General features: G+C 43.6%; 1 protein-coding gene and 1 long non-coding RNA gene across 2 annotated transcripts in view; both read right to left on the bottom strand.

The window, feature by feature from the left end:
• ARFGEF1 (ARF guanine nucleotide exchange factor 1) overlaps window positions 1-11,208 on the bottom strand; it is an 81,780-nt gene extending 70,572 nt beyond the window's left edge. The window contains exon 1 of the mRNA XM_084772893.1: window positions 10,155-11,208. Within this exon, the coding sequence (XP_084629019.1) occupies window positions 10,155-10,278 (124 nt within the window). The 5' untranslated portion in view covers window positions 10,279-11,208. The remainder of the gene's footprint in view (window positions 1-10,154) is intronic.
• Window positions 11,209-17,622: 6,414 nt separating this feature from the next.
• Window positions 17,623-26,492, bottom strand: LOC311607674. Its single transcript, XR_014782696.1, has 2 exons — window positions 26,280-26,492; window positions 17,623-18,055 (listed from the first exon to the last, which is right to left on the bottom strand). It is a non-coding gene; the product is annotated as an uncharacterized lncRNA (long non-coding RNA).
• Window positions 26,493-27,264: the final 772 nt, after the last annotated feature.

Genomic DNA, 27,264 nt, shown 5'->3' with positions numbered 1-27,264 from the left:
AAAAACAAGCTATGACAACTAGGTAATTTGGAGGTAGAAAAAATACCCCACCTTGTTGCTTATCAACATCAGTCTCACATCCAGGGGTGCTGCTAATTAGCTCCCTTCAAACAAAATAAAATGTGAGTGACTTTAATCAACAGTTCTCCATATTATTTTGCAGGGAACCATAGAAAGAAAATTTTCACTTTGGATCCCAGAACAGACCTTCTATGTAAAAAAAATTAATTATTCCCTTTACCAAAGGGAATGTATACTAATGTATTCTTTTTTAAGCTACAATGCTAGCTATTACCTACAAAACTGACTTCATAACTAACAGGGCTTTGTAACTACAAACACAAAATGTGGCACTATATACAAAACTATGTATTTTAAAGCTGAGGAAACAAGAATAAGATATCCAAGGAAATACATGCCAAATATATATTATAATTAAATTTCAGAGAAGCAAAGAGGGAAAAAATAGTGAAAGCATATACAGAGAAATAGCACATTGTATACAAATGAATTATTTGAATGGCAGCAAAATTATCATGAAATACCATAAAGGCTAACATTCAGGTCAGTGGCACATTTCCAGATCTATATATACTGTTTGCAGTGGAAAAATAAATCCTAAATTTAAGACCCTGTGGGCTGAAGAGAAGGCTCAGCAGTTACGAGCACTGGCTGCTCTTTCAGAGGTTCTGAGTTTAGTTCCCAGCACCCACACGGCAGCTTACGAAATCTGTTAACTCCAGCTGCAGGAGATCCAATACCACAGACATACATGCGGGCAAAACACCAATGCACATAGAAATAAAAGTAAAAGTAAATCATTTTTAAAAGTTTATAAAAAGATTAAGACTTTGTATGATGGAAGATAACTGAAGAAAGCTTACCACCAGTGGAATTTAAGTGTTCTTCAAACAGACAGGATAAAGAAATTTTGAAACATCAAAAAAAAATTGAAGAGACATAAATACAGAAGGTAGAAAGGAAGGTTAAAAAAAAAGAATGTCTGAAAAAGTCATAAGGAATATTATTAAGTACCTAAGACATATATATGCCTATACCATAAATAAGTCTATAAGTGTGTGTGTATATATGTACTATGTATATTGTATTTGTTCTCTCTCTCTACACACACACACACACACACACACACACACACACACACACACACAGCTGTAGACTAACAAAAATCCCAATATCAGGCATGAGAAGGCCTCTTCTGAGTTCTTGGTCAGGGCCATCCAAGAGACTCCCAAAATATTACAGGCTAATTGCTGTTGCCTTCTGTTGCCCTTCTCCCTCAAGGGCAGAAGGCTAAGTCTCGATTGCTGAAGATGGACACAGGACTCATAGGACATGAGTTGGATCTGAGCTGAAAGCCTCAGACGGAAGCAAGCACTAGTCCTGGCCGGCAGCTGTGGTACCTATGAGTCACAACAGTGGACAGCAGGAACGACAACCCTAAGGGTGCAGTAGTGGCTCACATAACGTGGCGATAGTCAACTGCTCTCACTGGACTTAAAACCTGCCAGACAGTAACAACATCATGCACGGTACTGGACCTCAGCCAGCTCCCCGGGGTATGAAGGCATGGATCTTGGAGGAGGGCTTAGAACCACCATTTTACTAAACTGGCACATTTCCTAACTACATTCTAAATACTTGTCTTTAAATCCACAGGTAAGTGCAGTCTTCACCCCTCATCAAGAACCATTACAGAAGCCCAGTCCCAATGGATACAGCTATGCCTAGGCCTCAGCAGTCATTGTTGGTGGAAGACTGGAAGAGCTAGATGACACAAAGCTTGTTGTGAGTCTATGTTTCCTACAAATGTCAGAAAAACTAAATCTATGAAATCTCACCAACATGGCTGCCAAAACATGACCTGAACAAGGATGATTCAACTAACAGACATGCTAGTATCTCTGCTACCTCAAGAGGCCCCAACCCTACACAAAGAACTACAATCAGGGAATACTGAGAGTGGGAAGAATAGTCCTCCTCAGGAAGAGTACGTTAATTGGTTATTCAATACTAAACGGCCAGCTCTGAAAACATACATACAAGTAACATTATATGGACTCAGCAGGTTGTCTTTACATATTTGGGAAAACACACACACACACACACACACACACACACACACACACACTTTAAAAAAAAGAGGCCTGTGGTGGGTGTTACACCAAAGGGATGAAGGGATGAGCTACAGATGTAGCTTTATGCATATTGTGGCACGACTGCTGTGGGGTAACCAACTGCCTTCCGGAGGCTGGAGAGATATGTTCATGGTTAATAACTTTTGCTGCTCTTGTAGATGATCCTAGTTCAGTTGGTTGCAAGCATCCATAGTGTGGCTTCTAACCATGGGAAACTGCAGTTCCAGGAGATGTGATGCCCTCTTCTGGTCTCTAAGGGCCACAGGCCAACCTCATCTAAACACTCTATGATTAGAAAGTTCTAGAGGCAGTGGAAGTAGCTTGGAAGGAAAAAGTTCATACTTCGCATAACTCTTAACTTGAAGGGCAGGAAGTCTGTAAGAGCCAGGGGCAGTAGATGAGTGCATTCCTACAGTGTCTACTGGATTCCACACATATGAACTCACAGTGACTGCAACAACAGCAGGCCAACACCAGCATGGACAGTGGAGGTGGACATGATGTCCCATGTCTAGCAAAAAAGCTACTGACAGCTGATAGCAGCTTCTGGGAGAAGGAGAATCAGCTTTCTTCAAGTGCATAGTACCTGTTAAGTTGACCATGCTCCAGAGGATAGCCAAACATTTAAGAACATATGGCCAACACAATAGGACTTGGGTAGGGAAAACAAAACAAAACAAAAAAACAATACACAAAGTTGGGTTTGTAGGTAAGCGAAGTGGATGGATCTAGGGTAGATGGAGTAAAAGGTGAAGATGATCAAGACACACTGAACATCAAAGAAATATTTCGGGCTAGGAATATCGCTAAATGGTGGACAGCTGGGTAAGGCCCTGGGTTCAACCTCCAGCATCAAAAACAAAAAATCTAAAGCCAGGCATAATACGGCATGCATGTAATGTTAGTACTTGGCTGATGTAGGGGCTAAGTTTAAGGATAACACAGGCTAGATATCAAGATATCAAGAGTCCTTTATAAGACAATGTTTGCTAAACAACAACAACAACAACAACAACAACAACAACAACAACACACACACACACACACACACACACACACACACATACACTCTTTTTCTGCCAAGCCTGGTGACACATCCATGTGATCTTAGCACTTGGGAGGCTAAGGAAGAAGGATCAATCTGAATTAGACACAGAAAGACTCTCTCAATAAACAAACAAAATCCACAAAACAATAAGGGTGGGGAAACCTATCTCCCTAGTGTTTTCTCTCCCCACCCCCAACCCTATTCAAAACTGTCCAGAGGCCAAACATGGTACTACATACTTGGGAGGTGGGGTTTGGGAGGATCAGAAGATCAAGGTCATCTTTATCTATACAGGAAACTCCAGGCCAGTTTGCCTTGTGAGGCCCTTTCTCAAAAATAAATAAATAAATAAATAAATAAATAAATAAATAAATAAATAAAAATTCCTTTCTGAATTTCCCACAGATAAAACCCTAAATCTGCTCTCTTCTAACTTTCCTCTTTCCCCCAACTACACAAGTCTCTTTGCAATCTGAAATATATTAAGCATACATCTTGCTGTTTCCTCTGTTGTTTCATTTAGGTATCTACCTGGAAGACTCAATCTCTGACACTTTTCCCTCCAGTGTCCTGAGAGTCAACTCCTGTTGTGCCGTTACTCATTTGGGATGTTTCTTCAGCTACCAATCTGATGGTATTTATTAACTTGTAGTTCTACAATCCAAACCCTTCTAAAACGTTAACTGCCATGAAAGCATGCTTATTTCAGTGTGCACTCAGTGCAGGTTCACTAGCAGAAACAGAAGGTTCTCACAAATAACCAAGTGAACATTTATTTCACTTTTGAGACCAGGTCTTACTATATACTGCCAAGTCTCAAACTCCAGGGCTCGACTCATCCCATTCCCTCAAGCTCCCAAAAGGACAGTCAGAAAGAATATATGTTGTGGGGCTGGAGTGATGGATGGCTCATCAGTTAAGAGCATGGACAGCTCTTTCAGAGTCTGGGCATGGTTCTCATCACCTACATGCACCCTCATAACTGGTTCTAACTCTAATTGGAGGCAATGTGATAATCTCGCCTCACTTTCTTGGGTACCAGCAGTGCACATACATACATGCAGGCAAACACTCATACACGTAAAATAAAAATGAACAAATTTTTTTAGAAAGATAAAAATATTTTGCCTGAAATAGCAATACTTTACTTGTATATTTTCTTTGTCAGATATCTCTCCTCAATTACATAAGGAATGTCAGGACAAATACTTCTTCCAACTATTTTCTATTCACCATTTTATCTATAAGATAAAGGTTATCAGGAAAGCCAATCTAGTATCTCCCACCAGATGGAAGGGGAAAAAAAGAAAAAAAGAAACTAATTTGATACCAAAGCAGTTTTTAAACCTTGATCATCCTATGGATCTTTTTTTAAACACAAGGTCTCATGTAGCCCAGGCTGACCTTGAACTCCTGATATTCCTACCTCTACTTCCTCAGTCCTGAGACACATTGCTATTTATTCACTGGTGGAGACTTGACACAGGGAGGCCTGCATGTTAACAAGCACTCTTATCAACTGAGCTTCCACCCTAGTCCCTGTTTGTTTTTGAGACTGGATCTTACGTTGCAGCCACCAGCCTTAAATTCTTGGTCATCTACCTCCCGAGGGCTGGGATCACAGGCAGGCAGCTCCATGCCTGGCTTCCAGCTGCATAATTCTGAACATGACCACTGGTTCCCCAAACACAGAGCAGCTCAGCACTGTCTCAGCAGCAGTTCTGTCTATGTTGTCTTTCCTCTTAAACAGTGTTTCAAAGTAATTCCTAAAGAACATGTCCTTGAAGCATTAACTACAATAAGAAGACCGAAAAAAAAAAGTAAAGTAAATTTAGGAAAAGCTAAACAGAATTCAGCAGTCTTCTTTAGTTTTTCAGATTCTTACTACTGCTCATGTGCATTTAAATTTCCAAAATGTAAATAAGATTTTATGTTGACTGTAACCTGAACTTACCTTGTCAACTGAAAATTTTGGGTAAGAGTGTCTCTAAAGCTTGGGCTTTATATTTTATTCAAGGCCATTCTGAATCAGGGGTCCTCAAGACCAACCTGAAATAAGAACGTAAAGTCCAATATAAATGGGATCTCCCTTTAGTCTTCTTCTCTAGCCAACTCAAAAATTCAGGGAGCTCAGGTTCTGAACACTGTCTTTTAGTTTAGACAGCAAAGACGACTTGCTAGTTGGTTAGAACTGTGTCTTAAATGTGCTAGGGGCAGGAGACAGCTCCCTGGGTAACATGCTTACTGCACAAGCACTCACATAAAGCCAGGTGTGTACAGTGACATGAACTGTTGCCCCCGTGCTGGGAGGTGGGTAGACAGGGAAGCTGAAGGGGCTCACTGCCCTGCCAGTCTTACAGACATGGTCATTTCTAGGTTGAATGGGAGGCCCTGTCTCAAAATATACGGTAGAGGGTGAGGGAGAAAGACAGTCACCACTGGCCTGTAGCATCCACACATGTACACAACACACAGGCAAATATATCCACACATAAACATGCATACCCACATACTGGCACAAATAAAAAATGTAAAATTGTTTAGATATGTGATATGCTTGTAAATGGTGGTAAGTGAAAATACCAGAAACCCAGGGCCAAAGGCAAAAAGTAATCTAGCCTCTACTCATACTTTTTTATAACACTACCACCTGGAAAAAGAGTGAGTTAGTGAGGCAGAAGCAAGGAAGTTCTGTAAGGTTTGCATCATGATATTAAATTCTTATTTCTGACTAGACAAGTTCAAGATGTCTCATACTTGTTATATCCCACCACTGGGTAGGGCCAAAGCAGGACGACTGCTGCAGTTTGGGTTAGTCTGGTCTACACAGCTAGTGTCAGGCCAGTCAAGTCTACTGACTAAAACCTTGCATAAAATAAATAAATAAATAAACAAATAAATGGTATATATTTCTGGGTAAACTACATTTCTAGGTGTTGCAGGCTATTTGATCCCACTATGAACTGTGAAAATCTGTTTCTAGTTGTGGAGTGGCTCAGCCCTAGCAGATACCTTTAATTCAAAAGCTTGCTGTAAACAGGAGTAAATAAGTCAAGTGCCTAGGTCAAGAGGCAAGTAGCCAGCTGACAGGGATTAAACAGAAAGGAGTGACTGAGTTGAAGGGTATTTAAGACAGGGTGGAGAAGGAGCTTTTTGGCTTTTTCCTTCTGGGATGTGAGCTGAGTAGAAAGACTTCTTCCTTCTGGGACATCAGCTGAGTAGGAAGATCAGCTGGGAGCTTTCTCTGCCTCTCTGAGCTAATAGGTTTTCACCCCAATATCTGGCTCCTGAAACTTTATTGGTAAAAATCAAATGATTGGGTGGTTTTTGTTTTGTTTTTTACTCTTTTATAACAACATGTGGGTAGCAAACTCCTAAGAAAGCTAAGTCAACAGGATCACTTCACCGTATGATTAACAATATAAATTCATATTTTGCATGAACAAATCTGGCTTCTCTAAGGGATTTTTCTCTTTCATCACTCTCTTGCATACCCTACAGAGGAGGGTTCCTTGCCTTGACACCGACTCTAAATGTCTTTCTCTCTTACTCTGTACCAGTGTCCGTTTCCATTCTAGCATCTGTAGTTATTCCCACGTCCACCTAAAGGCAGAAGTTAGCTAACTTACTTACAGCCTAACACCAGAGAGAGTCCTGAACCTAGAAGCCTGACTGGAGTATGTCCCAACTGCATCTCCCCCAAGATAAACAATGCCACCTTCAAGCACAATCCTGAAACAATCCTAAATTCTTTGAAACTAAAAATAGCTCAGCTGTTGTCTCATCTGCCAGCAGATGGCCAGACTATTTTTAATGCAGGAGTCTCAAGAGCAGGCATGGATCACACTAAGCTGGGGCAGCTGAGAATCCCTCATGTTCACTGCTCAGGACTGTAGGAGGCAGGTATCAAGAGAGGGCAACCCGGAGCTACTCCTGGGCCTATGAGCTTCCTACCAACTTAACAAAGAAAGGCTCTTTTAAAAACTACTCTTTAAAATAAAATAACATTTTAGAAAATTCAAAATAAGCTTTGAATAATTATATTTATTTGTAAAAAAAATCCTTTATGTAGTATCCTTGAGAATGGAACCCAACGACGCGGGCCTGGAACTCACTCACGGCAATCTATCCTGCCAACCACTGGAGTTACAGGCATCAGGCACTGGACTGGGCTTCTACGGCTTGTTTAAAAAATTTTATACTTAGTCAAAATACAGTATTCTTAAGAATTCATGATAAACTATAATTTTATGAGTATTATTTACAGAAAACTTATTTTAATTGGTCATTTTAATAAAAAGATGGTGAGTATCACAAATGCCAATAATCCGAATTCTACTTAAATGCTAATAAAATTATTTTCAAACAAAACCAAAAAAAAGGTTCAAAGTCTGGTATGTCCTACATTTTCCTGCTTCCTATCCATCTCCTTTCAGCTCCGTGTTAAGTGCTCGGGGATTTTAACAGCCACACACACCTGCAATCCCAGTACTGGGAAGCAGAGGCAGGAGGATTGCCACAAGTTCTACAGCTTCAAGGGTAGCCTGGTCTACATAATGAGTTCCAAGTCAGAGATATATAGTGGCTATCCCAAACTTAATACTGATAGATGAATGGAAGGAAAAAAAAAACCCATCAGAGGTTATCTACCATGAGACTGCATACTGAAACTGTACTTTATAGAGGGCAAAATGTAACTTTCATGAAACATTGAAAATAAGAAGGTACTGTGGTGCTCCTTAGCTGGCAAAATCTGATTTAGAGAACCATGACACAGCTGCCAAGAATTGCTGTGCCTAGAAATGCCAGGGGCTCAGTTAAGGGAGTTACAGACTTCCTAAAGACGGCAATCAAAAGTGGCAAGAATACTTAGATGAATGAGCTAATACAAGAGTGCAATCACTTTCACTGAGTTCAATAATCTAACTTTACCAAGAAAGTCCTAGCACAGTACTGCAATGTAACAAAAGTAGGACTCAAACCCAGGACCCCAAGCTTGCATTAGCATGCTTATGTTAGTATTTAGAAAAGGAAAAAGAAATACATAAACAACACTTTACTTAAAACCTTTAAATGTTTATACTTTAACATATTGAAAATATATTCTGGGCTGTGGATATAGTTCAATTGATAGAGTGCTTGCCTATCAAGTGTGAACCCCTGGGTCCCAACCTTTGCTTTGCACTGTGAAACATGGCTTGGTAGTGTTACACGTCTGTAATCCCAGAATTCAAGAGGCAGAGACAGGTTCAGCCAAGTTCAAGTTGTCCTCAGCTTTAAAGGAAGGTTAGGCCAGCCTGGGCTACTTGGAACCTGTAGGCATGCCCCAATGTTCCACCCCTCCCCCTGCCCCCCCCCCCCACTAACACAGCAATCTTAGTTTTTAAACACTAAAGCTTTAATTTGAATTTCCTATGTTCTTTACCCTGCCAAGTTATTTATAACGCTACAGAGAACAATTTTTTTTAAATCCTAAAACCATTCAAATCACCCTAATTAATAATGATTCCTTTCAGGACTCAAACATAAATTCCTTTCTTTGGACTATACATCAGTCTTCTCATTCACCTGGCAATGTGGTTACAGGAATATCAAAACAGGAACTGAGGATCAATGAAGGCGGCAAACAAACAAACAAACAACCTCAAGTCTACTATACGACTACACTAAACAAACAACAACAAAAAAGTACCGTTTAAACAAATCCACTTGATGTTTTTCATATTACCAATTTCAAGGATCCAGGAAAAAGAGAGGGCAGCTACAACATTTACAGCCAGTTAAATGGTAGTCTTCCACGGATTCAAGACTTAGATGCAAAGTTATATTTAAGCTGCCTTGACCCCTTACTTTAGCATAAAGTTATAGTTTGTTCCCTTTCAAAACTGTTTTCTCAAAATCTACTTATAAACCATCTTCATTTCTTGCAAACCTCAGCTGCTCTCTCTCAGGGCTACATAACACAAAAGCGTAAGCATCATGAATTCATCTGTGTGTTCAATGTCCAGGTTTCACCCTTAACAATTTCCTCACTGATGGATGGGCGAGACCTACCAATGGCTTGCCTCAAACAAATCGTTTTCTGCCTACCACCCGTTATAGGTATTGTTTGGGCTTTCCCTGCCGTGGCTTCATTGCATTAGATCTCTTCTGTCTGGACTATAAATCACAACTGAAGCTTGGGAGCAGCTGCCACTGTCCAGACATGTGGCTGGTGGGTGTCATTGTCTTTTTCGTTCCTCTCGCTGCACGCACACACCCCTTTCAGTGTTACCTAAAGCCAGTTTATCTAAAGGTTCTTTCCGTCTCCACTTCCACAACGCCACCGCCTGCCACCGCCACCGCTTAACCTCTGGTCTTGTTCTTCCAGGTCAACCCTGTAGGTTACATTACAACTCTTTTTTTTTTTTTCCTCCTGTAGCTGGGGCAGCGAGATGGCAAACTCCAAGCACCTCTTGGAACCCCCTTTCTCCAGGCTGTCAATACGGGAACAACTTCAGCCTTTCTTTCCAAAGTACCAAGCCAAACGATAAAGTTATTGTAATTACAATACGGAACCCTCCCCCACGTCCAATCTTGTCATATCGGGCCCCACCTCAATCTCTAAGCTAATAAACAACAGCTTCATCTTCTGCTCCATCACAAAGGATGACATTCTGTCCGCACGGCAAGGGACACCAACACCAACACCCCCCACCCGCCCCAATTCTGTCCAGTGGAACGCTCGGAACCCAGGTGCCTCGCGATCTTTAACCATCTCGAGTTCCAGGGGCCCCGACTGGCCGCCCTTCCTCCTCCACCCAGCGGGCGCCCGGCGTCCAGCCGAGTTGCTGTCAACTCCAGCAAAGGCTACGGGGAGCTCGGCCCGGGCTCGCAGGGCAAGAGAGTGTCGAGCCAACCCACCTTCCGCGGCCGCCTCCCCGCACCCCGCGGCCTCCTTCCCGGCTCACCTAGGGCCACCTCGCACGCTTTGCGCAGCTGGGAGTGATGCGCCTTCTTCACTTCCTTGTCGGCCAAAATCTTCTCCAGGGCCCGGGTCAGGAACATGTTCTTCGTCTTCTTGCCTTCATACATGGACGCGGAGGAGGCGGCTGCGGTCCCGGCGGCTGGAGGGGAGGCGGAGGAGGGGCACCGGGAGGGAGAAAGGCGAGGAGGTGGCGGCGGCGGCGGTGGGGGCGAGGAGGTGTGGAGGGCAGCGGCGCCACCAGGAAGCGGCCGGCGACAAGGAGCGGCCGCGGGGCCAGCAAGGGTGTCGAAAGCCTCGCCACGCTCGAGGGGCCACCGTTCGAGGGCCGGGCCCGTCGGGCCTCGGCGCCTGTCGGCCCGAGGGTCGCTTCCCGGCCGCCCGCCTCACTTGTCCCTCCGGCCCGGCGGCGGCGGCGGCGGCGGAGCTCGGCCCGGGCGGCCGTCTTCCCGGGGGCGGAGGGCCTAAGGCGGCGGCGCCTCACACACCCGGCGAGCGCGAGGCTGCCCTAGCTACCGTGGGGACAGGCACCCGCCGCAGCAGCCGCGGACTGGCCTCCATCACCGCCGACCTGCCCCGGACGCCATGTTGAGAGGAAACGACGCGTCACGCAGCGGCCGAACGGCTGCAGAGAGGAAGCGGCGGCGGCGGCGACGGCGGTGGCGACGGTGGCGGCGCTGCCAGCCCAGTGCTGCCGCGGCGCCGGGAGGCAAGGGGCGGAGGGCGGCGCGGGAGGAGCGGTCGGAGCCGCAACTCTACGGCGGCCCGGCGGGGACTCGCAGCCTCCCGCGTTCGCCTGCAGGGCAGCGTGGGGCGTGGCGGGCGTCCTGCGGCGCGGCGCGGGGGGCCTAGGCTCCCACGGGCTGCTGGGAGGCTAGGATGCGCGCACACCGGGAGCCCCCAGGGCCCGGCAGACAGCACCCCTGGCTACGGTGCACTGGCTTCTCCAACTTTCTGTACAGCCGGTCGCTGAGAACAAGGTCCCTCGCCGTCCTAGGGCCACGGGAACACCCACGTCGCTCCCTCCGACGCACCTGCCTTCCGCCTGCCGCACGGGATTCTGAATTTCCTTCCCAGGTGTAGGAAATCGCTATCCTTGACCGACCCCTCGCTTACTTCAGGGAGGATCTCTTTTGCAGAACGTAAGCTTTAAAAAAAAAAAAAAAGGACGAGGATTCAGGAATATTTTCACTTTTAAAATCAGGGAGCCCAAGATTTCGTGTCCTTTTCTGATTGTCCCTGAAGTTAGGGCGAGTGCTTCTGACTCAGGTACCCCAGCTCTACACGTTTAATCCCGAGATTCGGCTCACGATCTGAAAACCAGTTTCAGAAAGGAAAAGCTCTCAGTGCAGATACTCGTGACCGTGCTGTGCCTGCGTTAATGCCAAAGAAACCACCTTTATTTCCTTGGTGCGTCTGAAGGAAAACGTTAAGAATCCCATGAAATATATGCAGACGGTTTACAAGGGAATCTGGAGGCACATCTATGCCAAGCTATTGCACGGCTCCCGGCCACATGGGGTGCCTTTTAGGATAGGTCTTTTGCTGTTATTTTCCTTAGATTGCTTTAACTGTGGACTTATCCTAATGCAGCTATCGAAACCCAAATATGTAAACGCTGCAAAGTGACTTGGGACATGTGAAAAGCCAAAGGAAATATACGTGAGGCGTATAATTAAAATGGACAGATGACTTAAAATGTGGCTGTCCTGAGAAATCCGTAAATCTGTGACCTTCATCTTAAACACTAGATTCTTGGAAATTAGGGATTCGTTAGACTACATCAAACACACTGTACACTGTTTACTTTAGGGGAACATACTCCATTTCTAATTTGTCTTTGCTTCATAATGCCAGGCTTGAGCCAGGTTCCATTGAAAGTACTATCTGATCAACAAATGAGTTTATTGTCCCGCCTCAGTTCATGGCTGCATTAACTTTCTCGAGCCTACCCTCCAGTCAATACGTTCAGCTCATTAAAACAAATATAACCGAACAAAAACGTTCAGAAACCACCTTCTATTCTCCTTTCCAGTCTGTGGTCACTTAGTAAAGATAGGACAACAGATTAAGAGAGCTGGGGCCTCTGAGTTGCTCTTTAAGCAGATCACACCGTCTTTGTGCGTACTTGTCCTGAATTTTACATGGTCAAGGCAAACCTCTTCGCTTATGTTTAGAAGTGAGTTTTGCCCTAAGCTGCAGAGTGTCAAAAATGAGCAACAGGGAAATCCTCGCCTTTGAACAGCACCCACTGTATTTAACTGTATGCATCACGATCTGCAGACATTTGTCAACTTGACTGTTATTGGTTACCTACTTCTCTCATGGGAGGAAGAGCCTCGTCTGCTGTGCCTCCCATCTACTGTGTTGCTGGCCTAGGGAACCCTTATGGTACACTTGTCAAATAGAAACGTGGATACCGTAACTGAAAGGCAACGGACAAAGCCAGCCACGATGCCGTCCCTTGCAGAGCCTATAGTATGTCGTAGATAGAGGTACGGGTTAATGACTAGTTAATGACTAGCGAGTCTGTAATTGCAGGGTGTGTGTGAAGTACGATTAAAGAGAGTGCCAGCAGGCAAGCTCCTGTAGATCTCAGATTCAGGGATAACTAGCCAGGAAGAAAAAAAAAAAGTAACAGTTAAATTAGAACCTCATGGAAGGAGAAATAGCTCAACTAAGTCGGTGAAGACTTTTCCATATAAACTCTCAGTGTGGAGGTCACTCAGCACATTTTAGGAGCACAGCAAGGTGTGGGTGAAAGGATCAAGAGGGAGTTAAGAGCAAATTATATGATCATTGTTGGCCATGTTACGTGTTTGGGTTATAGCAATGGAAATCTATTGAAGATTTTTAAGTAGGGGATGTCATGGTCAAATTGGTGGTTTAAAAAATAGATACATGTGTACATGCATGAAATTTCCCCAAAAAATTGATAAATAATACCTTTATGGTACAGTGATAGAAAGAGCAGCAAGGTGTGAACTGAGAGTGAGGTGCTGATCACAGCAGTGCCCTGCGCTCATGATATGACCCATGGCCAGCACACAACGTCTTGGGGTCAAGTCTTATACAAGGGTCTTGTGGGGCCGAAGTCTAGTCCTAGGCATAGCTGTAGCATGCCCAGGTTAGGAACTTCTTCATCTAATTTTATAAGAAGGTTTTACAGATGAAGGAAAATGGGCAGACAAGATTATATTTTGGTGGTGGATTGGACAGGACTTAGTAAATTGGCATCAAAGTTAAATGTTCAGAAATGCTAAGTTTCAGCCAGGCACTCAGGATGCAGAGGCAGGCAGATCTTCCGTGTTCTGTGAGTTCGAGACCAGCCTGGTCTACATACAGAGTTCCAGGACCACCAAGGGTACGCAGAGAAACCCTGTCTAGAAAAACAAAACAGCAACAAAAAATTCTAGATTTTGAGTGAGAATCAGGTAGAAATTCCATTTATAGTGATAAGCTAGAGTGGAGTAAGAGTAAATATGAGAGTAAGGTATGCAATTTCAACTGTGACAAAAACCACTTCTGAAACATCTGATTGCTCAGAAGGCAAGGCTTTCTTGAGGGCAATTCCATTTCCTCCCTTATTGCTCCTAGAACCTCACCCATTAATTGTAGCAAAAATAGGATTAGATTATAGAATAAAGCTGATATTCCTGGAAGAGAAAGGGAAAATGCTGTTTTAAGTCTTTTATTGACAGGCATTCAGAGGGTGCCAAGCTCAGGTATTTGTACATGAAGGTATGAGGTTAAATGTACCTGTGAATATGTGCCCAGATGTTACCCGTCCCCCTACCCCCTACCCCCACCGCCGCCTTATTTATTTTTATTTTTCGCAGGGTTTCTCTGTGTAGCCTTGGCTGTCCCGGACTCACTTTGTAGACCAGGCTGTCCTCGAACTTACAGCAGTCCACCTGCTTCTGCCTCTCTGACGGCTGGGATTAAAGGCATGCTCCACTAAGCCTGGCTGGTATCTCTCTCTTTATATGTTTCCTTTGGCTTTTTATTTGTAGTGTTTGGATTATTTAATTATTTAAGTAAGCCCTCCTCAATATTCCTTGAAGTTTTCAAACTTTCAAATTCTGTTTCTGACTTCCTCGCCTTATCACTGAATAACCCCTCATTAATTTTCCTGATGTAAGTAGCCTCACTGTATTCTGTCTGCGTTGGCTTTTCTCTTTGAAAAATTCTCCACTTTGGTCCTAAGGAGTCAAGTAATATCAGATAATAAAAGTAATAAAATACTTTCCTCTGAGATTTAGTGTCTTTCTTGATATGCTTTAGCACTGTTCTTTTAAGTATCTCTAGAATGTGAAAATTAAAAGTTGGAATACATTTTTAATTAAGGATGAATGCATTTGGCTGATATTTGAACAGTACTACTTAATATCATGTTTACTTGGCTGCAAAAGTAATGACTCCAGTGGTATTTCACATGATCTCTGAATTCTATCAGCTTTAAAAACATCCTGTGTCTGACCCCTGATTTAATGTGGAAGACAAAATCTCATTGTTTTCCCTCTGTCCAGCCTAGGTTCATAGGCCAGCGCCCTGCAGATTTGATTAGCAGGTTAACAAGAGAAAGCAAACAAGTTTACTAACATCTCTATTGCAAGTATACATGGGGTGCTCAGGAGTAGGGCTGGCTAGAGCTTGGGCTTGGTTGGCATCTTAAAGTACAGTTTTAGAGACATATATAAGGCAAAGAAAAGAACTTTGAGTTTCTACAGTAGTGAAGTTGGGAAATAAACATGGGGAAACCAGAAGATAAAGGCTACTTGGTAAAGGCTGTCACGTAGACTTCTCTGGTGGGGCCTTTAGGCCAATAAACATCTAGAGTTGTCTTCACTAAGCTACCTCTGGATACAGAGGGAGGTACTTTTGTAAATTTGTGTCCTGGTTTTAGTCAAATGTTGGGGGCATTGGCCAGGAGGCTTCCTTGTATATATTTCTAATAGCTTTTGTTTCAAACTGATATACCAGTATAGAATGCTTTAGGATGCCATATTTAGCCACCCTTTACTTCCAAGTAATTTGTCAATAATAGTGGCCTTAATAGTTAATATTTATGTGAGATTATTATGGGCAAAATACAGTAACCCAAGTGAAAGTTTCATCATTGGCCCTCATTTATAACTGAAGACTCTGAGATTTAGAGAACAGGTGATTTCTAAATACATGCAACCCGCAAGTAGCAGAACCAGGAGTACAGCTTATGAAGCCAGACTCCAGAGCCCGTGCTGTAAAATACTAAGGCACATATTTGTGACAAGCCAGCCATTGTCCCTGTGTCAGTCCTCCTCTGTCCCCAGCTACACATACTCACATGCGGGCACTTGCCTCCTCCCCCAGCCCCGCCCCCAGCCCCGCCCCCTTGTTCCTTCAGATTTCCCCCCTATGTTTTATTCCCACACCATAAATCCCAACATACACGAAGTTTGCCCACCTGGGTTCCTCTTTCTACTTGTGAGCAACCCAGAGTATCTGCTGCCACCTGGATTTTGTGTCCTTTCCTCAGCTTTTCTGCCCTTCAGAGCCCCTTCAAAGTTCTGTCACCTCCTACTTCTACTACTGACACTCTTCCTTTCCTTAAGACTTTTCACAACATCCCCCGCGTCACAGCTTAACCCTTATGTAATAATGTGATAGAAGCAACATAAATATGTCCATACCTTGCCAAAGTGCATGCACACTCTTACCCATTATTTCGTCCTGTTCTCAATCATATATACGTGTACATCCATTTGAAAATGGCCTTTCAGTAGTATGATTTCACCAGACATAACCTCACCACATCTTTTGAAATTTCCATCAACTGCTAGTACATTGAATCAAGCGTTAAGTATTTTAAACTTTTTATTACATTTGTTTGTGTGCGTGGGCATGTGTGTGTGTGTGCTCGTGCACACACTTGTGCACATGTACATGCATATGTGGAGATCGGGATAATTTTCATGAGTGCATTTCATTGTGAGCATTCTGGTGAAACTGAACTCAGGTCATCAGGCTTGATGGCAAGTGCCTTCACCCAAGAGCCATCTCACCAGCTCTCAAATGTTAAATATTAATGATTTGGTGAATATTAATCTTTCTGATGAAATAAGAATTTAAAAAAAAAAAAAGAAACTTCATGGTAGCCAAGTATGGTATACTCAGGAGGTAGATCTCTGTGTGTTTCAGCCTGGCCAAGAGTGAGTCCTGTCTTCAAACTAAAGTAAAATAAGTAAACAAATTAATCCATGGGGATTTTTAATGCCTAAAAGCTTGCCATTTTAATAAATAGAACTTGTATTTTAAAGCCTTCTGGAAAGAAAAATCCAAGGCCAGATGGTTTTACTAGTGAATTCTATCAAATAACTAAGAAGAAACAATTAAGAGGAGTACGTACACTTCTCAGTTCAGTTTATGAAACTAGCATAGTCCTGAAAAAAACAAAAACAAAAAACCCTAGGGAAGAAACAGTGGGAAAAATGACTTAGCAGGTAAAGGTGATTGCTTCACAAACCCTGAGGAGCTGAATTTAATCCTTGGAATTTATGTAAAACTAGAAGGAGGTAGCCAGGCAGGGTGGTGGTGGTGGAGGTGGCTAAGGCAGCTGCCACCCAGCAAGCACTTGGGAGGCAGAGGCAGGGAGATCATTGTGAATTCCAGGGCAGCCTGGTTTACAAATAGAGTCCAAAACAGCCAAGGCTACACAGAGAAACCTTGTCTCTGAAAAAACCAAAACATAAAACAAACAAAAACAACCAACCAACGAAAAAGAAAAAGTAGAAGGAGATCACAGACCTCCACACATGTACCACGGTATGTGCCCCATCTCACAGCACATACAAACAACAACAATAATAGAAACCAGGCAAAAGTACTAGAGCTACAGAGCAATATTCTTCCTGAACATATATGCAAAGACCTTCAACAAAATACTAGCAAATCAAATTTAGGAATATGTGAAATTGATAGCACATCGAGAAAACTTGGGGTTCGTTCTGAGGATTCAGCCTGATTTAATTATAAAAAAGAAGTGTTACAATTGACACATAACAGACGCAGAAAGAAAATCTGCACAATCATGCTGAATTAGAAAAGGAATATGATAAAACACGTATTCACGAGGAGAAGGGCTGTGGTTAGGGTTCAGTTGTAGAGCCCTTGATCTAGATGCATGATCCCCTAGGGTCTGTCCCTACTACTGCAGACTAAACCACACACACACACACACACACACACACACACACACACAGCAGGAGGCAGGGGTAGAACCCTAAGCAAACATCTTTAACCAGACAAAAGAGACCTTTAAAAGGCTAATAACAGCCAATGATAAACTGAATATTAGGACTGGAGCAAGGCAAAGATGCCTGCATTTCTCCCGACCGCTATTCAACACTCGTAGAAGTCCTGGCCAGTATAACAAGGCAAGAAATGGAGAGAAAAAGCACACACGCATACAATGGCAGCAACAGTGTTCTTATTCACAGTTAAATCTATTCAAAATAGATCAAAATGTGAAGTGCAAACCTCTAAACCATTCAGATACAAACACAAGAAAACCTTTGGGAATTGAGGTTAGACCAAAAAGAAGAAGAAAAAAAAAAGAAAGAAAGAAAAGGCCTTAGCTATAACACAAAAGTATAATCCCTAAAGAAAAGAAGAACCACTGACAAACCACACATTCTTAAAAGGCCGTGCCTGTAAAAGACACCATAAAGCACAAAATGAGACTGAATAGCTGCAGCAGCTTGACACAAGCTGGCGGAAACTTCAACTGTTGGAGTGGCCTCCGTCACACTGGCCTGTGCGTATCCGTGGACATCTTCTTAGGAAAGTGCTGATTGGTGTAGGCAGGCCCAGGCCATTACAGGCAGTCTCATCCTCAGGCAGGCGAGCCTGGTGTGTATGAGAAAAGTAGATGAGCAAGCCAGAAAAGGTGAGCCCGTAACAGCATCCGCCTTAGAGCCCTGGCTCCTGCCTCTCTCTGGCTTCCTTCAGCTTTAGACTGTAATCCTCAAGTAGAAGCCAAAGAAACTCTCCCCTCCTCCTCTAGTTGCTTTTAGCCAGTGGGTTTTTGTTTTTGTTTCTGTTTTTAATTAAAACAGCAGAATACAATATAGAACACAAACAAACTCAAGAAATGATTTTGAAGGGTCACTTATTTGACAAATGACTTGTATGTAGAATACGTATTTTAAACTTCTCAAGAATCAGTTTAAAAAAATCACAATTTAAAACTCAGGAAAGATCTTGGACACTTACAAGATATTCAACAGCAACTTAAGGGAATGCAACTTAAACCTTCAGTGAGATGCTGCTGTACACCTACTAAAATGGCCAAACTAGAAAATGCTGACGAATGTGGGGTGTCAGGATTTAGGTCGGTATCTTTCTCACTACAGAACTGCCAAATGCTACAGCAACTCTGGGAAAGTTGTGCTTGTTGCCTGGAAGGCTCAACACTTAACGAAGTGTATGTCTGCCTGAGGACGATTAAAACAGGCTCACAGAAACACTGTCCACATGTGCTCCTAACAACCCTATGCACAGTTAACTAAAATCTGGAAACAACTCAAAATCGCTGTTGCACCTTGTAGTGTACGGGCACACACACTCGGACACACACATAGACACACACCACCACCACCACCAAAATGATCAGTAGACCCAGTGTCGTAGTTTAAGTATGAAATATCCCCAGCAGAGTCAGGTGCTGAGTGTTAGGTCTCTGTCTACTGCTGCTATTTTGAGAGCTGGTAAAAAAAAAAAAAAACATTTATGTGAAGCTTACATAGACTTTTAGGCCACCAAGTGCTCTTTTAAAGGTTACACATGGCCCTCAGACCTTTAGCCTCTCTCCACTTCCTGTCTTCCATGAGAGGGTTAGCCTCTGCCAAGTGCTTCCAGAAGCACAGTGTTCGGCTTCATATCAGGCCCAGCATCAGTGGAACCAATGACCACAGACTGAAATGTCAACAGTGATGAGTCAAATTAGCCCAAGGGGCATGTCCCACGAAAGCCTTCACTTACCAGGAAACTGAGACAGAGGAGAGGACATTCTATTGGGACTCTAGATGAGAGAATCATGGGAGAAAGGCAAAGTAGAAGGACCCAGAGGGTCCTAGAAGCCTACAAGTAGAACATTATGATAGGCAGATTTGGGCCCAGGGGTCCCGCTCAAACTAAGGCACCAGCCAAGGACAATACAGGCGGTAAACCTTAAGCCCCTACCCAGATCTAGCCAATGGACAGAACACTCCCCACAGTAGAGTGGAGAGTGGGATATTACTTTCTCACATACTCTGGTGCCTCACCTTTGACCATGTCCCCTGGAGGGGGAGACCTGGTGGCACTCAGAGGAAGGACAGCAAGTTACCAAGAAGAGACTTGATACCCTATGATCATATAGAGGGGGAGGTAATCCCCCTCAGGAACAGTCATAGGGGAGGGGAATAAGGGGAAATTGGGAGGGAGGGAAGAATGGGAGGATACAAGGGATGGGATAACCATTGAGATGTAACAAGAATAAATTAATAAAGGAGAAAAAAAAACAAAAAAAAATTAGTTTTTTTTTTTCCCCTGTTAAAGCAATTATCTCAGTGTACTAGTCAGTTTCTGGTATTTTGTTTGTTTTTTGTCAGCATGACACAAACCAAGGTCACCTTGGAAGAGGGAACTTCAATTGAGAAAATGTCTCCTTCAGATTAGCCTGTGAGGAAACCCAGCCCACTGTGGGCAGTGCCACCTTTGGGCAGACAATCCTGGAGTTATGACAACAGTAGCTGAGCTGGAGCCATGGAGCATGAGCCTTTAAGCAGCCTCTGGCCTCTGCTTCATACCTCTGCGTTCCTGCCCTGACTTCCCTCAATGGATTGTGATGCGGTGTCTGAGTGGAATAAACAGGCTGCTTTGGGTCAGAATGTTTTATCACAGCAATAGAAAGAGAACCAAGGCATCCAGGTGTCTTGGGCATCGTTTCAGAGATAGCTAATTCATGCATCAACTTGGTTACACCTGAAAGCATTCTGCTGAATAAGAGAAAATTATTCAAAAATGCTTCTATACGGGCTGCTATGACTTGGTTCTAAACTGCTCTTTAAAAGCTGTGCATTGAAGACTTGGTCCCCGGTGCATCAGTGTTCAGAAATGGGGTGTTTAGGGAGTGGGCATTTATGGAGTCATAGTTTGACAAATGGTTGGAACAGGAGGTGAAGCCCAGTGCAGCTTTGTTCCACCAAGTGTTCCTCCCCATGATGTTCCGCCTTGGTAGAGGCCCAGATACAATGGATACAAGTGACCCTGGACTGAAGACTCTGAAACTGTACACCAAAGTGAATATTCTTTTCTTTCAGTTGGTTTTCTCATTAACGGAAAGTTTTTCTGACACATTTGCTGTGTTTAGATATCAGATATGCCCGGTGGTCAACATGTCTGAAAGCCTTGGTCCCTAGCCTGGTACTATCAGAAGGTGAGACACTTTAAGGAATGAGACCTAGAGAGAGATGATTGGATCACTGAGAGTGTGCCCTCAAAGGGAACTGTATATCCTGTCCCTTTCTAGTTGTCTCTGTTTGTGACCATGAGATGAGTGATTTTGTTTTACCACGGGCCCACACTCTGATGTGCCTCCACAGGCCCTAAGTGTGGAGAGCCACAGATAGCAGCGCCCCCTGCTGCTTCCCCAGCACAATGCGCCCCTTATGCGCAATGCGCCCTTGAGTGAGCCCCTTATGCGCATGCCTGAAGGCATAGCGTGAGGTGGCATGATCCGAACAAGGCATAGCGTGAGGTGGAGTAATCCGAACGAACCAACCAAGAGCAATAACGTGGCAGTCTCTGATAGGACCAGGCACACTATAAAGGGTCTGTGGGAGTTTTTCCCGAGGTCACTCCGGTAGTTAAGGTTTCTGAATAAACTGCTGCGAGAAGAGTTCCTGGTGTTGGTGTCTTTCCTGCTGGTCGGGGGCGGCATCGACACCTAAGCAATAAGCAATGGGGCCAATGGGTCATCAATTGAAACCTTCAGAAATATGATTCAAAGTAAACTCATCTGCTTCTTCCCTTTTTTCCTCCTCTTCCTTTTTCTTTCTTTCTTTCTTTTTTTGTTTGTTTTGTTTTTCTCAGGGTCTTATTATGTAGCCCTAGAGCTTGCTATGTAGACCAGGTTGGCCTTAAACTTACAGTCATCATTTTGCCTCTGAAATGCTGGGATTATAGGTATGATGTGCTGGCTGATGTTATGTCAACTTGACACGGGCTAGAGTCATCCTAGAAGAGGGAACCCCAATTGAGAAAATGACTCTTTTAGAATTGGATGTAGACAAGCCTGTTGAGCATTTTCTTTATTAGTGATTGATGGGGAAGACCCAGCCCATTGTGGGCGAGGGTCTAGGTTCTGTAAGAAGGCAGGCTAAGCAAGCCATTGGGAGCAAGCCAGTAAGCAGCACTCCTCTATGACCTCTTCATCAGCTCCTGCCTCCAGTTAAGTGAAAACCTTTTTTCAACATCTAAGAGAAGTTATAATAGGAATAACAATTTGACCTTTACTTTATCATAAACTACTTTTCCCAATTACTTATCAATAGTTATCCAAATTATCCACTCAGTTTTTATGTCTTAGAGCCCAAAAGGTGAACAGAAGTATCAATTTCTCATTGTCCATATTTGTCTGATATTTTTTTCTTCACAAAGGAATGGATAAGTGTGTGAAACCTTTCAAATACTTTAATATCTCAGTACTGAAAATGTTGTCTCAGCCTCAGCAATTTCCAGAGCTGGCTAGAAAAACAAAATACTTGTGTTCTTCTAGGCCTGCTAAGTTGTTTAACAGTTCTCCTAGGAGATTTGTAAGTGCTTAAGTGTCAGAAGTACAGTTCCAGCAGGCAGGATGCTGTAAGATGGAGACAGTGCCTAGCCAGCGGCTCTCAGGAAAGTGTACGGCCTTCAGGATACCAAATCTGCTAAGAGCCAGGGGGAATGAAAAACAAAACAAAACAAAACAGAAACAAAACAAAAACCTTATAACTTGGAGTCAAACAGGAAACCCCCAGGACTGGGGCTATAGCTCAGGTGGTAGAATGCTTGTCTGGTGTACACAAAGTCCTGGTGTACACAAAGTCCTGGGTCCCATGCCCCAACACCACAGAAACTGAATGTGACAGTGACTCTTTAGTCCAAACTCTGAAAACGTAGAGGCAGGAGTTCCAGAAGTTCAAGGTTTTCTTTGATACATACTGAGTCTGGGACCAACTTGGGAGGTCCTTTTTCAAAAAACCAACAACAACAAAACCAAAACCAAACAAAGTAAGCAAAACAGTGGAGGGGGGGGGAGGGGAAGCCTAGTTTCTAGGTGCAAATACAAATGTAGTACACTTTCTACTTTACCTGTAAACAACCCAATAAGAGAATAAACCATAATGTATTGGCTGTGTCCTTGAATCACCTTCCCCTAATATTGCTCATGGGAAGGGGTTTTCTCCAAATGCTATCACATTGACGGCTAGAATTCCTTCACACAAATTTGGGCATGAAGGGGACACAATTCATTTCATAGCAGATCCCATAATTAGTTTGTCCTTACCGTCACCAAAGAAATTCTCCCCTTGGCTGCATTTCCATTTTTGTTTTTAATCTAATTCAAGGCTGCATTTGGCATTTAGTTTAATGTTTCTCCTTGAACAAAAATGCTATAGCAGGGGGTTATATCATATGATATGAGTTGCCCCAGGCATGGAGCAGGGATTAAGAAGCAGAGAGAGAGGCAGGGAGCTTGTACTGTGTCTTCCACACTAACTAGCCAGATGTTGCTGAATATATATTTTTAAACGTTAAGATAGATAGAGGATGACGGACAGACAGACAGATGAATTTCAATTCCAGGTATTTGCTGCAGTGACTGCTCAGTCTCCTGTCCTCCTTGACTTGGAATGGCATGATCGGCCACTTTATAAAACATTAGGTAATTGCAGCTTCTCTCAGATGCTCCGTGTCCACACAGCGCCAGATTGCAGCATCCTCCCTGTCTGCTACCTGCTTCGCCGTTGTGTATTAGGAACAGCGCTCTCCTTCTCCACAGATAGCCCCTCTGAACCCTGTTCTCAACATGGCTAACACAGCGCAAACGGTTTCACCCACCTGCACCTCCCCATCAGCATACGCTGGACGTGTGAGCAGACGTTAGTGTAGTTTGAACAGCTCAACTGCACATTCCTAAGGTGTCCTAAGGTGACAACTCCTGCCTCCATAAAGTTCTTATCTGAAAAAGCCCAATGGCACCAGGAAAATCCCATTACTTCCTGTCAGCTAAAAATTATAGGCAGAAAGGTCCCCCCCTGCCTGCGCCCGCCCCCCCCCCCCCCCCCGTTCCTCTTCTTGGATCGGTTACTTTAAGGAGTTTTCAGTGCTATGTTCTTCTCTGATCCTCTGAGATGTAAATGTTCTCTCACCCAGAACTATCTTTGCAAGGACCGGAGAACCATCTCCTTGAAATGACAACATTCAAAGAGACAATTCTTGGTCTGCACCTATCCTTGATGGCCCAGCCTCAATGGACAAATGTTCTAACTCACATCGCTATGTCTCCTGCATTCAGTCTAGCAGAAGCTTGTCTCCCCTCACATGGTCCAGCACCCCCTCCCACCCATCATGTCTTGCCTTGTCTTTAGTACATAGCAGCCTTTAAAAGACCACTTGCCTTATCCGCTCAATGAACTTGAGTTCAGTTCATACAGACACTCTTCCCAATTTTATAATAAAAAACCTCCATAGAAGTCTCTTGGTACAGTTAAAATTGCTCTGTAGAAGTCTGTGTGACAGTGGTCCTTAAAGTGGGGACAACAGCATCACTGTCACCTGGGGACTTTCATGTGCTAACCCTTTCTCCCCAACCCTGACAAAGTCTTACTGTGTATCCCAAGCTGGCCCAAGGTCCTCCTGCCTAAGCCCATGAGTGCTGGAGTATATGTGTTTGCCACTGCCTGAACCTCTCGTGGTAATGCTGAGGTAGGAAATGTTGGGAAACACTGCTGAAGGGGTTAAATGCATCCTGCATATATAATTCGGACTTGGTTAGTTGTTAACTATGACCTGAGCCTCATTATGTCAATAAACATGAACTAGAAGAATGTGTCTGCATTCTTGTTCTTGCTTTTCCCTCTTACTGTATTTTCTCTAAAACAAGAACAGAAGGTTTCTTGGTCATGAACAGTTATGGAAACCGCTGTTGCTATCTTAGAAATTACAGCATGGGTTGCTAAAGTTCAGTGACGACCCTGGACATTGGAAGTAAGATCTAGAGCCTACAAAATATACTCTTATTCTCCCCTTCTTAAAAAAAAAATCCCAAACATCCTAAAATTTGCTTTTTGCCTAGCATTTTTGCATTTGGATATATGCTTCTGAGACTAAGCCTGAGAAGGAAAAATATAGTATTAATATGATTGTCTTTCCCTTCTATGTTCACAGTTGACTATAAAGCATGCTTGGTTCCTCAGTAGGTAGCCCAGTCCATTGCGAGCATCTTCTGTCGTGATGCAACATTCTGAAATATCTCATATATTCCAAGAGACTGGAATGTTTGCTGGGCTCCACAGCAGTCACACACAAGACAAACAGACAGACAGATAGACAGACAGACAGACACACATACCATACAACAGATACACATAGGGTCAGACATACACAACCATAAATACCACTTACAAAGACAGAGCAAATACATGGTTCACATGACACACAGATACAAGATCAGCCAGACACTCTTTATGCACACCAACACATACAGCACATGTAAACACCCACAGACATCCCCAGCACACACAACACACACACACACACACACACACACACACACACACACACACACACACACACACACTACACAGACAGATATCATTCACAGACAAAAACAGCAGACACACATATGGACAGACACAGGGACAAACAAATTCACAAGACAGACTTCAGGCAGGTACAGAGTAAGACTCATGCAACCGACAGAGGAAGGGTATAAAGAATTCAAATCCGGATCTGCTCTTTGTTAAATGTCTTCAAGGGTAAGTACTTACCTTTTTCTTAATGGGACACAGATGCATTACTGGTAACTCAGACTTAATAACTAACCGGTGTAAACTGCACACTCTTTCTACTACCAAAAGCAGAGGGGATGTTAGGGACGTGGGTAATCACAGCGAGAGAAGAAGGAAAAGGATCATGGTTTTCTACTTTGTACCTTAGCCACCAACAAACTGTTATGCATTCCCGTGTCTCATTTGCAAAACACATTCCACAGCAAGGCGTCTCTGTTCTTGAAAATACTTGTTTTGGAGGTAGGGGATATATGAGGAAGTTTTATTTGGGGGAAATATATTCTGTTGTTTTTCTGTGTTAAATATTTATGTAGCTTTGCAAAATACATGATATGGTAAAATAAGTGAAAAAAATATTTATTCACACACATGCCTACCCACAGTGTTCTTTCAGAGCACAGAGGCATAGAAAATAATCTTGAACTTCAAAAACACACTGTAGCACAGGGCTGTCCCTTTGTATCTCTAAAACTAGAATTTTTATTTTGTAATTCCTCTCAGATAGGGGCAAATTAACAAACTTTGCGAGATGTCATTCCTGGGGGCTATCAGAAAAATGTATTTTGTCCAGATGTGGTGGCATACAATTGTAATTGTACCAGTTTAGGCTACACAGAGTTCAAGGCCAGGGTGGAATTCCTAGAGACACTGTCTCAACAACAAGACAACGGAACCAGCACAAATCAATAAAACCCTGTGGTGGTTTGAATGAGAACAGCCCCTGGAGGCTCATATGTTTCAGTGCTTGGTCCCTAGTTAGTGGAACTATTGGGTAAGATTAGGAAGTGAGACCCTGTTGGAAGAGGCGTGTCACTGGGCGTGGGCTAGTGCTCTCTGCCACTTTCCTTGTCACACTATCATGGTCTCACTCATTCTCTGAAAACTGTAAACAAGCCCCCCCAATTAACGGCTTTCTTTTATAGGTTGTCTCGGTCATGGTGTCTCTTGACAGCAATAGAAAGTGACTAAGACAGGCCCCCTTGCTCTTCAAATAATCAAAGAGTTTCTGTGAAATGTCCTTAATTTTCACTTACGTCAATGCTGCTTTGAACTCTCTTCAGCAGCCACCTGTAAAGCTTCCACGGTGGCGTGAATCACCATTGCCTCATCTGAGCATTTGTACCAACAGGTCAAACAAGTCTCTCTTCTACCTCCCTCCCCACCCCAAAACATGTTTTCGAAGGAACAAGCAGAGGTGGGTTCAATCGGGAGGGGCAGAGGTGGTCACTCTCTGCTTGGAAGTTAATTATTTCCTTCCACTTCCTCTTCAGCCATAACATCAGCCAACCGCATCTTGAAATCCTAGAGCCATTTCCTGCAGGTTCGTTACTCTGTTCCATTAAGCAACAGGTGCTATTAGTAAAAGCTTAAAAAAAAAAAAAAAAAAAAGCAGAAGCAAGCAACAGTCTTGATTAACATTTCCTTACTTCTGTCAGAGACACACCCACGAACTTTCCACACTTCGTGGCAGGTGGAAAATTCTAACCTTTTAAAAACCTTTGGTTGTTAAAAAAAACAAAACAAAACAAAACAAAACAAAAAACAAAACAAAAAAACTACGGGTAGGAGAAAAGCCAGAGAAGGAATTGCTGCTCAGTCACTTCCTGTGCGCATATGTTTTATCTGACACACCCACCGGCACGAGTGCCATCCTTTATAAAGCACTCATACTGTAGGGAGACTGTCTGTCCTCAAAAGCTGGAAGAGAAGCCAGGGGAGAAGAGTCAGCCACAGAAAATGATAGCGCGGAGGCAGGATAAAGTCAGTGATAAGACAGAGATTTGCGCACGTGTCTAAGGGGGCAAAGAGGCAAGAGTGGGTGTATTGACAGAAACTTTACGCGGGAGCCCAGAGCTGCGGCCACAAGTCCAGATACCCAAGGGAGCTGCAGTTACAAGTTCAGTCACCCTAGTTTACACACACCCGCACAACCATGAGATGAGAAAGCTAAGCCAAGAGAAGAGCAGGTGCAGTGACGGTGCCTGGGAAGTCCTTTGTGCACCGTCTCACTTGGTTTAA

Source organism: Acomys minous (genome assembly GCF_964271855.1).
Source record: "Acomys minous genome assembly, chromosome: 1".
In the NCBI taxonomy this organism is placed as follows: Eukaryota; Metazoa; Chordata; class Mammalia; order Rodentia; family Muridae; genus Acomys; species Acomys minous.
This window is presented reverse-complemented; position numbering and strand designations above follow the sequence as displayed.